The sequence below is a fragment of the Emys orbicularis genome, chromosome 2 (genome assembly GCF_028017835.1).
Source record: "Emys orbicularis isolate rEmyOrb1 chromosome 2, rEmyOrb1.hap1, whole genome shotgun sequence".
NCBI classification, from domain to species: Eukaryota; Metazoa; Chordata; order Testudines; family Emydidae; genus Emys; species Emys orbicularis.
This window is the reverse complement of record NC_088684.1, coordinates 18,786,356-18,801,989: the sequence shown is the minus strand read 5'-3', so window position 1 is coordinate 18,801,989 and position 15,634 is coordinate 18,786,356. Positions and strand designations below refer to the sequence as shown.

Sequence of the window (15,634 nt, the reverse complement as noted above, 5' to 3'; positions counted from 1 at the left end):
TCGCTTGTATGATTGTAATGGGATTAGGAAATAACCCACATCATACCATATATTGTAAATCAGGGATCCTAACAGATCATGTTAGGCTTAACTAAGCACTGATTCCATTTCAGGTGATTATATGTAATGAAACAGCAGCATAGTTTTCACTATATAAAATGTATATATTTACTTTTCTGGTAAAAAGCCAAAAAAATCATGGAGACGTCTCACTCAAAACACTGGTAAAACAAACCACACTTAGAAAAATGAAAGCTGATTTTTATTATTTTATCCACAGCCAATCATTTGACATGAACATGCATACGTAATTTTGCTACGCACACACCACATTTTTTAACGTTAGTTATTAAAGGTTAAACATACAACATACATCCTTACAAAAATGAGTCAAAATGCAAACGTAACTTTTAAACAAAACAGTCTTTACTTATTTAAAAAAACTTTTGTGTTGAGTACCATTTTGTACAAACACAGTTAATTTAAACAAATCTGCTTTTATGTTTCCTCATGGTTGCACATGAAAATAAGCCGCAATAGAAAATGAAGTCATTGAGGGTTTTTTAAATAGCAGAAATAGGCAGTTTTGCCATGCAGAAGAAGCAATATTAAATATTAGTTTTTCAAAAAAAGAAAAAACCACAAGTTTAAAAATATTTAGTTCAAGTCACAGAACTTTCCCCAGTACAGAGAAATCCAAACGCAACGCATAATTAGCTGCCACTTAAGGATGGCTGTTCTGAAAAGTACAAATACCTTCCAGAATTGATCATTTTCATTGATTTGGCACAGAAAAGAAGTCTGAGCTTACTTAAGAACAAGAAAGTGATTAAAAAGGGAAAAGAGGAAGAGAGAAGAAAATAAAAAGCAAAAACGAATGAGATAGTAGTTGCAATCACTAAAAAAAAATCTGTGCATCTCAGTCATTGCAGAATACTGTCTTCTGTTTACAGCAGGTGCTAATTCCAGGTAATTGTTATTGCAACATAGATTTAATTTGCTTGGAGGTAGTCTCATCATTCAAATGCTTTGTTGTGTACCTAAGAATGAAAAATTTTTTTTTACAAAAGCACACTTACAATTCTGTTCTTCTACAATAGACAAAGCAAGTAATTGACGGAACAATACCAAATTTATTGTTTAGTTACAGTAAACCCTCACCAACGATTGGGAGATCTATTTATGTACTAGAAAAGTGCAGTAATTCTCATTGAAAGTAACATATTTCTTTCAGAAAATTAAATTTATAAAAATACTAAACAGATAATGCTACTCAAGATTATGTCCAACTGTTCTGTTACTAAAGGAGATTTTAAATGGATACGTACATGGATTTGGGTAAAAACCTCAGATCTCCTTTGAGTTGGATAAACTAGAATCAGTAAGGAACACTGACACATTAGAGACTGTTAAACTGTCAATCAACAACATCTAAAATGTGTAGGTCTGGACTGAGATTAAGGTTTGATGATGATGCTCTACTTGAGTAAAGACATAAGTTTGGGGAATTTCCTACTGTAAGCAAATGGCTACTTATAGAATTTCTTATTCCTGAATTCTGTTTAATGCAGTAGGTAACATTGAACTAAACATTTATATTTACAATAGTTCCTATATTTGGAAAATGTGGAAGAAACATTTAATATGGGTAAATGGCAAGTATTTAAGCGAGGCCATTGTATGTGTGAATTACTACAGGAATTATCTAAAATGTGTTTAATCTCATAATTGATAATGTATATGTGCTTCAAATTAGGTGGAATACAAGGTAACAGACATTTAAGTGTATTTATGTGGGGACTGTTCCTGTCCTATCATCACTGGAGGAAAACTGAATTTAATTCCTGGTCTAAAACGCTTTTCTTTTCTTGTACCCAGCTCGCTCGCCTGTCTTTTCCCTTTAATTTTATGTTCACCAGATAATTGTTTTTTGCTATTTATATTGGTTATACCAGTAGCTCCTTTGTACAGTATGTCATTTTTTATTTTTTATGATTGAATGTACTGAAATTATGTCCATGTGTTTTGTTGATGAGTGGGGGCATGCTTCTGATTCTTCCCCCCTATCTCAGGACCTGAGACGCTCATCTTCTGAAGCCCCACCTCTGGAGTGTCAGAAGGATTCTGGAGGTGGAAGGAATGGAGCAGCCACTAAGCTGCACTCTTCTGCTGACGTTCTCAAATTTCCAAAGTAGATTTTAACAATGATTCAAGCAGCATGAACATTTAGGGGCCTACCTCCCCCACTTTAAGGCTGCTACCATGCAGCCCTTGCTGCTGCTAGCTCATTTCTCAAAGCAACAGGACAGCTGCACAGAACAGCTTTCAGGAGATCTGATGATTGGGGGGTAGGGGAGGAGCTGGCTTTTCCACAGGGGACAAGAGGAAATCCCCACTGATGCAGCATGAGTTGGAGGACAAATTGAAACATCTTACTCATTTTGGACATATTTGGCACATCAAAACTTCTGACTACAAAATCTGGCTAGGATCCTCTAATGACAATGAATCCAGCAGATATTTTTGGCTCAAATTTTCATTCTGACTGCAAGTTGTGCACCCCTGCATAACTAAAGAATCTACTATGCACTGAGGTGCACCATTTCCCCAAGTATCTATCTATAACAGGGGCAGGCAAACTTTTTGGCCTGAGGGCCACATCTGCCCCCATTCAACCCCTCTGTTCCCTGCCCTCTGACCGCCCAGACCCCTATCCACACCCCTGCCCCCTGACCACCATTTCCCCAAGTATCTATCTATAACAGGGGCGGGTAAACTTTTTGGCCTGAGGGCCGCATCGGGTTTCCAAAATTGTATGGAGGGCCGGTTAGCGGAGGCTGTGCCTCCCCAAACAGCCAGGTGTGGCCTGGCCCTGCCCTCTATCCGACCCCTCCTACTTCTCACCCCCTGACGGCCCCGCCCCCCCCCCCGGGACTCCTACCGGGCAGGAGGGTCCCGCGGGTCGGATGTGGCCCGCGGGCCGTAGTTTGCCCACCTCTGATCTATAAGGTTAACATCAGAATATTTTCCAGTTCTATGCCAACACTGGCCACTGTTTATCTTTAAAAAACAGGAGAATATTGTACACAACCAAGTTTATTATCCACGTATAACACCCCAGTTATTTCATATTGGATTTATACTTTACTAAACTCGCATTTAGACTACAGCTTAAATTTATTCCTGTAACTAAAATTTGTTATGCTAAATTATTAGCCACTTGTCTGCCTGTGAGTCTACGTTACACAGATTTTGAAATGGGTTACTCTGATTTGTTGTTGTTGCTATCCTAGTGAACAAATATAGTGGTGCTTTCTTCCTAGGGCAATTGTAAACACAAACGAAGTCAGATTTCAATCCATTCTAATAATGTATGTTCTGCACAATAAGAGGACTAAGGTTTTCGGAGATCCAGAAGGATTATACTTCCTGGACATTTGATAACAGATTTAAAAGTAGCCATACTTCAACAAAAAAACTTCAGAAACAGACTTCAAAGAGAAACTGCAGAAATAAAATTAGTTTACGAATTTAACACCATTAATTTGGGCTTGAATAGGGACTGGGAGTGGCTGGCTCACTACAAAAGCAACTTTGTGCCTCTCCTGGAATTGACACCTCCTCATCAATTACTGGGAGTGAACTACATCCACCCTGATTGTATTGGCCCTGTTAACACTGGTTCTCCACTTGTGAGGTAACTCCCTTCTCTTCATGTGTCAGTATAATAATGCCTGCATCTGTAATTTGCACTCCATGCATCTGAAGAAGTGGGTTTTTTACCCATGAAAGCTTATGCCCAAATAAATCTGTTAGTCTTTAAGGTGCCACCGGACTCCTCGTTATTTTATCCAGTGTTAACTCTCACCTAACGTACACAGTTGTGCAGTTAGGTGGCTAACTGGCTATGGAAATGGGCAATACAAATGGTATATGAAAGTTCCATGTTAGTAAATGCAAATTTTGAACCAAAAAAACACCATAAAATAACATGATGAACAGCAGGTAAGCTCACTGGCAGTCGGAACCACGGAGCAGGGAATGAATGGGCCTGAAGACTTGACTATTGTTTTACCCACAAAGTCAACTTCATGTTAGGATCAAGGCACACTAGTGAGGAAGCCTGCAGAACAGAGGCTCATCTTTTATCTGTTATATTGATAGAAGACTTCATCCTCCAGGTGTCTCTGTTCAGCACCTTCTAAAAAATTCACGTTAAAATCGTTTCAAGTTAAAAATAAGTACCTGAGAGCATTTAGAAGGCCTTCTACGCTGTTAGGAGGCTGGTCTTTAAGGACTTTGATGCATCCTTTCATCTGGAAATTAAAACAAGTTAATACTCTATATCATGTGAATGCCATATAAAAATAACTTGCAAAAAATATAGTTCCCCAAGGCCTAACACTTAACTACTTTAAAGGACTGTAGAGAAAAGTACAAATGTACATGTTATTCTTCTGGATATTAGAAAGGTAGCAAACATCTAGTACTCTGAAATCTTCCCTTAATGTAGAAAGGCTTATCTAGTTATTTGCCATCACACTGAGAATTCCACACATCTACAAGCAGTGGAATAGCTCCAACAAAATCCGCTGTAAGGAACTGAAAGACTTTTACCTTAAGGACAATATAAAAGGTTTCACAGGGTTTTTTTCTGGTTTGTTTTTAAAATTAATACTTGTTTTGTCAGTGTGCTCAGAACAATACAGAATAAAAAACCCTGACCCTGGTCCAAGTTCCATGGGACAATATTTCTTTTGATGCATCTACTACACATTTAACAAATAAAATATACATACCGTAGTATAAATCCAACAGCACATTTCAATTACAGAACAAAAGGGGGCAAAGTTGAAGGTTGGAGGACAGTGCAACCAATCCAAGTTGGTTTGGATGATCAGGAGGGATAAAAAATTATGTGGCCAGGGGGGACACACTGGACCTACTAGCCCAGGGGTTGGCAACGTTTGGCATGCGGCTCGCCAGGGTAAGCACCCTGGCAGGCCAGGCCAGTTTATTTACCTGCTGACACGGCAGGTTCGGCCGATCGCGGCCCCCACTGGCTGCGGTTCGCCGTCCCGGGCCAATAGGGGCGGCGGGAAGCCACGGCCAGCACATCCCTCGCCTGCACCGCTTCTTGCCGTCGCCATTGGCCCGGGACGGCGAACCGCGGCCAGTGGGGGACGTGATCAGCCGAACCTGCCGCGTCAGCAGGTAAATAAACTGGCCCGGCCCGCCAGGGTGCTTACCCTGGCGAGCCGCGTGCCAAACGTTGCCGACCCCTGTACTAGCCTTTCATTTGCAGATATTCTAACCTTTGTTATTTAAAAGATAGATACATTGTGTAAATAAAGTATCATATTGTTTCTGGGTGTTATCTGGATTCCACTGAAATTCACTTTCTACCTTAACTCTTAAGATGCCTTTTTGTGCATCTGAATGTATATTGTCGATTGCTTGCTGTGTGACATCATGTATACGGTAGGCTGGTAGTATATGCCAACCAATTAGGAGCATCCCAGAATGTACGTATGCTGGTTATTGATTTATTTGGACTCAGAAAATTCATATTACAACGGGAGGGGGGAAGAGAGAGTCTACGTATAACTTTGGTTTAAACATCCAAAGGCTATGAGCAACACAAAACTTACATCAATTTTTGAAGTTTTGGCAAAGGCGCCCACTGGATGCACATGGTCGTAGAGTATGATGACACCCACCATTACCCTCAGACAGAACGATACTGTTTCCTCATTTGTAAACCTGCTTCTGTACTCACTGGAATTTTAGAACACAAAAAAATCCATTATTATATTAAACACCAAAACAGGCCTTCGTCTTTAACACTGGAAAAAAGGTCACTTAAGAGGGGAACCTTCCAAAAAAGGAAAGTTTCTTCAGAGAAAAATGCAACTATTTCCCACCAACACAGAAGTCAGACCATTGCTTAAAAAGCCCATTATTTGGAAACTGGAAGAATAAATCTCTCTCAAACCCAAACTGGCATATTGCTGTTAATTTCAGGATTTTTCGTATTAGCTGTCTTGGCTTCTTCCAAACAAGCGAACATTTAGTTTATACCCAAAGAAAAACACAATTCACTTGTGATGTACGCATGGAATAAGGATGCCAAGTTTTTATGAGCAAGGCTTAACTGCTTGTCTGTCAGTGGCACAAATTGTCCCTGAAGTTCAATGTTTGGAGTCCCTCCTTCTTATACCCTCCAATAAATCGTGCACTGTGGTATTCAGCCCAGTCCTTGTGTTACTACTCCATTCCTGAACAGCTATATCAATAGGAGCCTCTTCAGATCCGGGAACAGCTGGCTAGAAAAACTTAGCACACGTTTGACTTTTCCTTCACCTGCCCATAGTTTGTCACATTTACAGTAGACTCAAGTAGCCCAAGCCTGCAAGTTGTTATATTCAATATGCAAACAAGGACCCAGGCAGTAGACTTGCTGGAGCCACCATTCACCCATTGAATTCTCCTTTCATGTAGCGGTTAACAAAACAGGAAAGAACCATTACGTGCATTGCTCAAGCCATTTTTCAAAGCATGCTCTAGGCAAGTGTGCTCAAATTTTTATATTTTCCTGAATTATGCATGACATAAAGGCATTTACAAAGGTACTGAGAGATCTGCTAACTTTCATACCCATTCTACTTTTAAATATTAAACAATATTCTCAAAGAAAGTAGACAACGTGATGTGTTTAGTGCATGAGACAAATAAGACATAGCAAGGCTAGAAAAATGTTATGGAATGTAGTAAAAAAAAAAAATTATTTGGCTCCCATTTCGTTGATTTTCCTATTTTTTCTCCATTCATTTTATGCATTATGGATTATGCCTTACATGCATACTTATATTTTCTAGACACGCTGTGCACAAGAGGCCTATAAATGAAGAACTGAATTTTGTCACTCAGCTCATACTTACGGGGTTTCCAACATGACCCTGCACACACTAGCCATGGTGCTTAAACAATCTGTGGTATTTTCGATTGGTAAATTTTTATTCTGTGAAAGGAGAAATAAGTAATTCTATTTAGTATATTGAAAGTGTAATACTGTAAAACCTAGTACAATTCGAGGTCAGTGAGCACTACCTTAGACTGAGTGCTCTAGTTTAAAAACACACCCACACCCACCCCTTTAGGGGTTAAGAAACACTGCAGTACTGGTAAACCTAGCTTTACCAATAAAGCATTTACAATCAGTTGTTTTAAAACCATAGTGATTGTACCATTTCCACTATTACAGACACCAGGCCTTATTATAGTTTCCATTTTTACACAGAACTTCTCATTGATTTTTGGGGAGTTTATTTTTGCTATATTGATTTCAGTGGGGAGCTTAAACAGTGGCATGACAGGTCCATTGAGAAGGAAGAAAAATGTGACCTTAAAATAAGATTCTCCATCTTTGACTGGATATCATTATGTATTACAGTATTAAGAATACATTATTATTCATTTGAAAAAGTAACATATTTTGTTTAAAAAACTGTATACACCTCTACCCCGATATAATGCGGCCTGATATAACATGAATTCGGATATAACGTGGTAAAGCAGCGCTCCCGGGAGGCGGGGCTGCGCACTCTGGCGGATCAAAGCAAGTTTGATATAACTCGGTTTCACCTATAACACAGTAAGATTTTTTGGCTCCCGAGGACGGCGTTATATCGGGGTAGAGGTGTAGTTTTAAAAACAAAGGTTGATTTTTTTCTTAGTTGCACATGGGAAATTGTGGTAATTAGTGAGCCAAGTCAATAATAGTGGTGTTGTGGATATCATGTCAGATACTTCAATAGGTAGTTCCAGGACAAATGGGAAAGTAATTGGATACTTTGATCCTATTCCATAACAGGTTCAAGATTTATTCTAACACACTTGTGTATCTAATCAAGTTTATGCTTGTATTGTTGTAATTACATTTTAACCTCTCTCTCTCTCTCTCTCTCTCTATATATATATATATATATATATATATATCTCTCTCTCTCTCTCTCTCTCTCTCTATCAGAATAAAGCTCTCCTGGGACTCTTTCTTTAAAAAAAAAAAAGCACATCACTTCCTTTTAATTTGCTGCTCAATTTCAAGCAGAGATATTCAAGCCCCATTTGTTTCACTCTTTGTTTCCAGAAGCCCTTTTCAAGTATGGATATATGATTAGAAAAAGTGACTAAAAATGCAGATCATCAGACAATATAACCAAAGGCACACCACCACAACAGGCATGTTTTTACTAGTAACAGTATAGACACAGGTATTGGACAACAGCCTACAACAGAACTGTGGGAAGGCCAGCTGAAACTTACTCTACCATGCACAGCATCAGCAAGACTGGCTGTATCTAAATTTCTTCCGATTGTGTAAAAGGCAGAGGTTCAATTTACAGATTGTAAATTACAGGCTTGTATACACGGTGCCAGCAAAGCCCAGTAGAGGGTTGTGATTTGTAGAGTGCGCTAATGTGCTGCACTGTAACTGCCCTGTGTAGATATGTAGACTGCTGGTGTGCTCTAAAAGGCACCTAGTTTGTGTTAACGCAGTCCTGTGCGGTTAGAACACAGAATATTAGAGTGATCTATAAATCATTCCCCTCTACCACTCTGGTGCACTTTGCTGCGCCATGTAGACAATCCCTAAGTCTTCAGCAAATTTCACCTGGGACAGAGATTCCCACAATAACTTCTTAAGAGTTGTCTTTCAGAGCATAGTTGCATTTTACAGTGCAATATCCAAGTCAAAGAAAAAGCTTCTCCCATATGCTTACCTCTGACACAAATTTTGTCGTGGCATCACTTAAGGTTTTCAACATTGGCGTCGCTTCAGCATAAAATAAAGACATTCTGTTTGCCAATTCGTTATTTACTTCATTTTCTCCCTCTGCCTATAAACAAAGATACAAAATTATATGTACAGTAAAAGCTTTGTTATCTGGCATGTTGGGGGAAAGGGGGGTGCCGGTTAGTCAAAAAATCCAGTTAACTAACAGGGAGGCAATTTGGGTGTGGGAGGGGGTGTAGGCTCTGGAAGGGAGTTTGGGTGTGGGAGGGGGCTTGGGGCAGGGGGCGCGGGAGGGGTTTCAGAGTACCAGATTTGGGTGGCTCCCGGCCAATGGGAGCTGCAGAGCCAACGCTCAGGGTGGGGCAGGGCAGCGTGCAGAGCCGCCTAGCACGTCGCCAATTCTGGGGAGTCATGCGGAGCCAGGTAGGGAACCTGCCGGCCCTTCGCCAACTGGACTATAAACCGGACTTTCAATGAAGATCAGAAATGCCAGTTTAGAGAGCTTTCCAGTTGGTAAAGTGCCAGATAACACAGCTTTTACTGTAATTGTTTGTACCGTAAAAATCTGGATAAATAGTACTCGAAAGACAAAGAATTTAGCATTTAAGTGTTTTTTCACTTCTAGAGGTTACCTACTGGAACATTATTAATCCTCATACGGCTCAAAGTTCTTCTGTAGTAGCTGAAGTCATTCTGTATAGCAGGATTTGTCATCTACAAAAAGTGAGAAAATGAATATATTTTAGTGACAGATGCTCAGTTAGGAGCCGACAACAAACTTTATGGAGATATAATACTAAGAGGTATAGAGCACACTCAACTGTCATTGAAGTCACTGGAAGTATAGAGCACCCAGTACCTTGCAAGCCCTGGATGTCTTTAGAACAGAGGTTCTCAAACTGGAGGTCCGGGGGGAGGGGCACAGAATGTATTGCAGGGGCATGAGCTTTATGGGGGGGGAAAAAGCTTACTGTGCACATTCAGAGCTGAGCAGCCGGAGAGCTGCAGCTGCTGGCCGGGTGCCCAGTTCTGAAAGCAGCACAACTACCAGCAGCAGCACAGAAGTAAGGGTGGTAAGGTATAGACACCCTTACTTCTGCGCTGCTGATTGTGGCGGTGCTGCCTTCAGAGCTGAGTGCCCAGCTGCAGCTCGCCGCTCTGCCTTAGGAGCTGGGCAGCTGGAGAGCAGTGGCTGTTGGCCAGGTGCCCAGGGTAGGGGAGCGTAAACTACTACAGACCCAAAGGAGGGGGTAGAATTAAATAAGTTTGAGAAAAGGAGGTTACTCACCTTCTGCAGTAACTGAGGTTCTTCGAGATGCATGTCCCTATGGGTGCTCCACTCCAGGTGATGGTGCGTCTCTGCACATCTGCTTGGAGAATTTTGCAGCAGTGCCCATACCGGTCGCACGCACATGGTGCCTGCCTCACGTGCCATCGGCACTTCATCTAGCTTGCGCGCAACCCAGAATCCTCAGTTCCTTCTCTACTGCAGAGTCTACTTTAAACTCCGAAGTAGAGGGGAGGAGGGTGGGTAGTGGAGCACCCACAGGGACACACATCTTGAAGAACCTCAGTTACTGCACAAGGTGAGTAACCTTCTCTTCTTCTTCGAGGATGTCCCTGTGGGTGCTCCACTCCAGGTGACTGTAGAGCAGTGCCCTCCTAGGATTGTAGGGGCTTCGGAGTTGGTAGGATAATCGCCGATAATACAGCTCAGCCCAGCCAAGTATCTGCCTTCGGGCCTTGTGAGATTGCATGATGTTTGGCAAAGGTGTGTTCGGAGGCCCCAGTGGTGGCTTTGCATATGTCTATAACTGAAACGTTTAGGAACACTACTGACACTGATATGATCTAGTAGAGTGCGTCTTCATCCCTGCTGGAGGTTATGTGCGCCTTTTAATTGATAACACAGGTGAATGCATCCAGATATCCATTTAGAGAGTCTCTGTGTGGATATGGAGGTACCTTTAGAGCTTTCTGCGATGGATATAAAGAGTTTTGGTGAAACTCTAAATGGCTTGGTTCTGTCCAAGTAGAAAGAAAGCTAGTGCTCTTCTAACGTTGAAGGTGTGCATCTTAGGCCTGGTCTACACTGAGGGGGGGGAGAGGGGGGAGGAAATCGATCTAAGTTATGCAACTTCAGCTATGTGAATAACGTAGCTGAAGTCGACATACTTAGACCTACTCACTGAGGTGTCTTCACTGCGGTGAGTCTACTGCTGCCGCTCCCCCATCGACTCTACCTATGCCTCTCGCGGTGGTGGAGTACAGGAGTGCGCTCGAGGGTCGATTTATCGCGTCTAGACTAGACACGATAAATCGACCCCTGCTGGATCGATCATTGCCCACCGATCCAGCAGGTAATGTAGACATACCCTTAGCTTCAAACATGTTCTTGTGTGGTTTAGGAAAGAAAGTTGGAAACTATATAGCTTGATTAATGTGGAAGGACCGTGTACTTTGGGGAGAAATTTAGGATGGGTTTGTAACGTGACTTTATCTTTAAAAAAGTTCATGTATGGTGGATCTGCCACAAGTGCCCCGATTTCTCCCATACGTCTAGCTGATGTGATTGCTATTAGGAATGTCACTTTCATGGATAGGTATAGTAGGGAGCAGTTTGCTAAAGGCTCAAATGGTTTCCGAGTGAGCCATTAAGACCAAGTTTAAGTCCCAGGGTTGTGTGGGTGCTCTTACGTCCAGATAGATGGTTTGGATGCCCCTGAGGAATCGCTTGGGTGAGCAAAGATTGTAGTGTCGTTGATTTTTTTGGTGAAAGGAGATGATACGGCAAGGTGTACCTTTATTGAGCTGATGGAAAGGTTGGATTGTCTTAATTCCAGGATGTAGTCTAATATCAATGGAAAAGGTGCAGATGTTGCATTGGTTTGTCTGGCAGTGCACCATGCTGTAATCTCTTCCACTTATGTAGGTAGGTGCTGCGTGTGGTATGTTTTCTACTGTGGAGTAGCACCCTCTGGACCTGTTGAGAGCAACTTAGTTCATCATTAGAGAACCATACAGGAGCCATGCCTTCAGATGTAGCATCTTTATGTTCAGCTGTTGCATTTGGCCCTCTCATTGTGTTAATAGGTCCGTCCAGAGAGGGAGTGTGATTGGGGCCCATGCCAACATTCGTGTTATGTATGGATACCACACTTGTCTTGGCCACGTGAGGGCTATTAGGATGACACTGGCTTTGTCGGTCCCTTTTTTCCCCTGTATTACTCTGGATAGTAATGGTATTGGTGGGAATGCATAGAGAAGGTCTGTGTTCCACCTGGTCAGGAATGCGTCCCCCATCGATCGCTTCCCCAGACCTACTCTGGAGCAGAATTTTAGACACTTGGTGTTGCGGGCAGTCAAGAACAGATCTATTTGCGGGTGGCCCCATTTTCGGAATATGCATTCCAGTATCGCATCGTTTAATTCCCATTCATGGTCCTGGTGAAAATGTCTGCTGAGTTCGTCTGCTGTGGTGTTCCGACATCCAGGTAGGTAGGAAGCTGAGATACCGATATTGTATTGGATGCACCAATTCCAGAGTCTCATAGCCTCGGTACATAGTGAGTGTTATCAGGCTCCCCCTTGCCTGTTTATGTAAAATATGCAAGCGATGCTGTCAGTCATTATTCTTGTGTTTTGTTTCTTATGAATGGTAGGAAGTGGAGGCAGGCACTGTGGACAGCACAAAGTTGAAGCAGGTTTATGTGTAGCCTGGTCTCGGGTGTGGACCATAATCCCTGAACTGTGCCATGTTGCATGTGTGCTCCCCACCCAATTAGGGATGCATCCATTGTGATCATCTGTGATGGAGGATCTTGTATAAACAGGATCCCCGAGCAAAGGCTGTGTGGTTGAGTCCACCAGGCTAGTGAGTCCTTGACCTTGGAAGGGCATTGTTAATCATATGTTTAACCTGTGTTTGTTTGGTCTGTAGATGATTGCTAGCCATCCTTGCAGGCAATGAATGAGCAAGCATGCGTGTTTGACCACAAACGTGTATGCTGCCATGTGGCCCAACAGTGGTAGGCATGTGTGGGCTGTTCCGCACTGTGGATATGAGTGTCTTTATCATGTCGAATCTGTCTCGTGGAAGTGATGCCTTCACCGTCACCAAGTTGAGGTAAGCGCTGATGAATTCTAACTGTTGAGCTGGTTCTATTGTTGTTTTCTTTTTGTTTATTTGTAGACCAAGACTCTGGAAGCAATCTATCATTGTTTGGGTAGAGCGAATGGCGTCTGATCGAGTGTGTGACTTCAAAAGACAGTTGTCGAGGTAAGGAAATATTATTATTCCTTGTTTTCACAGGTACACTGTTACTACCACGAGGATCTTTGAGAAGACGCGAAGCGCTGTTGACAGGCCAAAAGTTAAAACCTTGTATTGATAGTGGTCTCTGTCCTAAGTAAATCTCAGAAAACGCCTGTGGACAGGGTGTATGCGAATATGAAAATAAGCATCCTGCAGGTCGAGGGCTGAAAACCAGTCCCCTTGCTCCAGCGCTGGTATTATTGTTGTTACAGTGACCTGAACCACTGCTTTCTCATGAACTTGTTCAGTCACTTGAGATCGAGAATAGGTCACCATCCCCCATTTTTCTTTTGTGTTAAAAAATAGTGGGAGTAAAATCCCTTCCCCATGTTGTGCGGGAACAGTCTCCACTGCCCATAATTGGAGGAGATGATATACCTCTTGGCATAGCAAATATTCATGAGAGGGGTCCCTGAAGATGGATGGGGACGGTGGGTGGGTGGAATGTAGATATAGAAAAGGAATGGTATAGGGTCCATTTGTCCATGGTGATGGCAGCCCATTTCAGGTAGAATGGGAGCAACACTGTCTCCAAATAGATGGGTGGATGGCGTAAGCACTGGAATGTGGGAGAGGTCTTCCAGACCCTCAAACAAGCCTTCAAATTTATTAGAGGCAGTAGGTTTAGATGCCGCTGGTGGTGATGGATGTCATCGTTGTGGTCTCTGTTGTTGTTGATGGTGTTGTTGCTCGTAAGGCCTCTGGTGTTGCTGTGTGTATTGTGATGGGGTAAGGCCAGTTGGCTACAGTAAAGTAGTGAGGAACAGGTATGTTAGCCCCAGGCTAAACAAATCCCTGGTACCATGGTAACCAAATGGCAGTTGCTCCAGGTTAATCAAGACACCTGGGGCCAATTAAGATCCTTCTAGAAAGCAGTGGAGATAGCTAGATTGATTGGGACACCTGAAGCCAATGAAGGGCTGGCTGGAACTAGTTAAAAGCCTCCCAGTTAGTCAGTGAGGCGCGGGTGTCAGAAGCTATAGGAGGGAGCCGCACTGTTGGAGGAACGAAGCAGTAAAATCCATATCAGGTGCAAGGAAGGAGGCCCTGAGGTAACGGTGAAGGAGATATTGCGTAGGGGCTGCTATGGGGAAGTGGCCCAGGGAATTGTACACGTCCTATTTCCAAAAAGTCAGCTACCATAGCTGCTAATTTTAGGGTACCTGGCCTGGAGCCCGGAGTAGAGGGCGGGCCTGGGCTCTCCCCTCCTCTCCCTGATTAATCACTGAGACTGGGAGACAACAGAGACTGTGCGAGGGAGGGTTGCTTCTCCTCACCTCCCTTGTTAGCTTATGATGAAAATGGCTCAGTAAGCTGTGACCCTTGCCTCTAGAGAGAGAAAGGCTACATGGAGGGTCACAGTGAGCCTCTGAGGCTAGCAAAATCCACCAGGAAACGCAGGACCCACGGAGTCAAGGACAGAACTTTGTCACAGTATGTTGGGTATCTATTCCTCTGATATTCCACAGTATGTTGGGTTGATACTTGTATTGTCTCCTTCTTGTGGCAGGTGTATGAATGCAGAGGGACTGGAGAGTGGCCCGCGAGTCCTTCATAGTGTGCATTACCTCATTGGTTTTGGCTGCAAACAATTTTTCTCCATCGAAGGGGAGATCTTCGACTGTATTTTGCATCTCCCATGGGAATGCTGAGGAGTTAAACCATGAGGCTCATTGCATGACCACAGCTGTAGTGGTGGACCTGGCGGCCATGTCAGCAATGTCTAGTGAGGCCTGTAGAGCCGTGCATACAATCATCTGTCCTTCAGAGACCGGAGATTTAAATTGTTGCCCCTTTTCCTCTGGGATCTTCCTAATAAAGACCATAAATTTGCCATAGTTCCTGTGGTCATATTTGGCAAGTAGTACTGTGTAATTTGCCACTCTGACTTGAAGCATGGATGAAGAGTATACTTCGTTGCCAAATAGGTCTAACCTCTTACTCTCTTTATCGTAGGGTGGATCAAAAGTACTGTTGTTTGCCCCTTTGGTTGACTGCTTCCACTACCAGAGAGTTGGGTGCTGGGTGTTTGAATAGAAATTCTGATCCCTTCGAGGGAACGTAATATTTTAGGTCCGCCCTTTTGCAGGTAGGAGGTATGGTGGCTGGAGTTTGCCACACCGTCTTGGCGGGTTCCATGATAGCCCCATTGATTGGCAATGCTCTCTTGGAGGAGTAAGATGTCTAAGGTATCAGTTAGCTCATGTTGAGTTTCCAGCACTTCCTCCAGAACAATTCTGAGCTCACTGACAACTCTTTTGAATAAGTCTCGGAAGTCATCCACCATGGTTGGTGGTGGAGGCATAATACCCTCGTCCAGTGAGGAGGATGAATTGTTGTTGGTTGGCGAGGCGTCGGGAGCAGTGTCTTCTTCTTGCTCTGCCATGGATTCATCTGTCTCTGTCACTACAGTCTCTGAAGGTGGAGGTAAGGATCTGGCGTCTTCCCTATGTGGGCATGGCACCTGCTGTAGTGTCTTTTGTAAGACCCCCCCCCCCAGGAGTTCCAATATGGCCAGTGAC

The 15,634-nt window shown here is 43.0% G+C and overlaps 1 protein-coding gene across 3 annotated transcripts in view; it reads right to left on the bottom strand.

The window, feature by feature from the left end:
- Positions 1-241: 241 nt before the first annotated feature.
- The window catches only part of CYRIB (CYFIP related Rac1 interactor B), a 157,662-nt gene continuing 142,269 nt past the window's right edge, over positions 242-15,634 (bottom strand). For all 3 annotated transcript variants that reach the window (XM_065398201.1, XM_065398204.1, XM_065398202.1), the window contains exons 8-13: positions 9,434-9,511; positions 8,784-8,900; positions 6,942-7,021; positions 5,652-5,778; positions 4,246-4,316; positions 242-1,040 (exon numbers count right to left, since the gene is read on the bottom strand). In XM_065398201.1, coding sequence (XP_065254273.1) covers positions 977-1,040; positions 4,246-4,316; positions 5,652-5,778; positions 6,942-7,021; positions 8,784-8,900; positions 9,434-9,511 — 537 coding nt within the window. In that variant the 3' untranslated portion in view covers positions 242-976. The remainder of the gene's footprint in view (positions 1,041-4,245; positions 4,317-5,651; positions 5,779-6,941; positions 7,022-8,783; positions 8,901-9,433; positions 9,512-15,634) is intronic.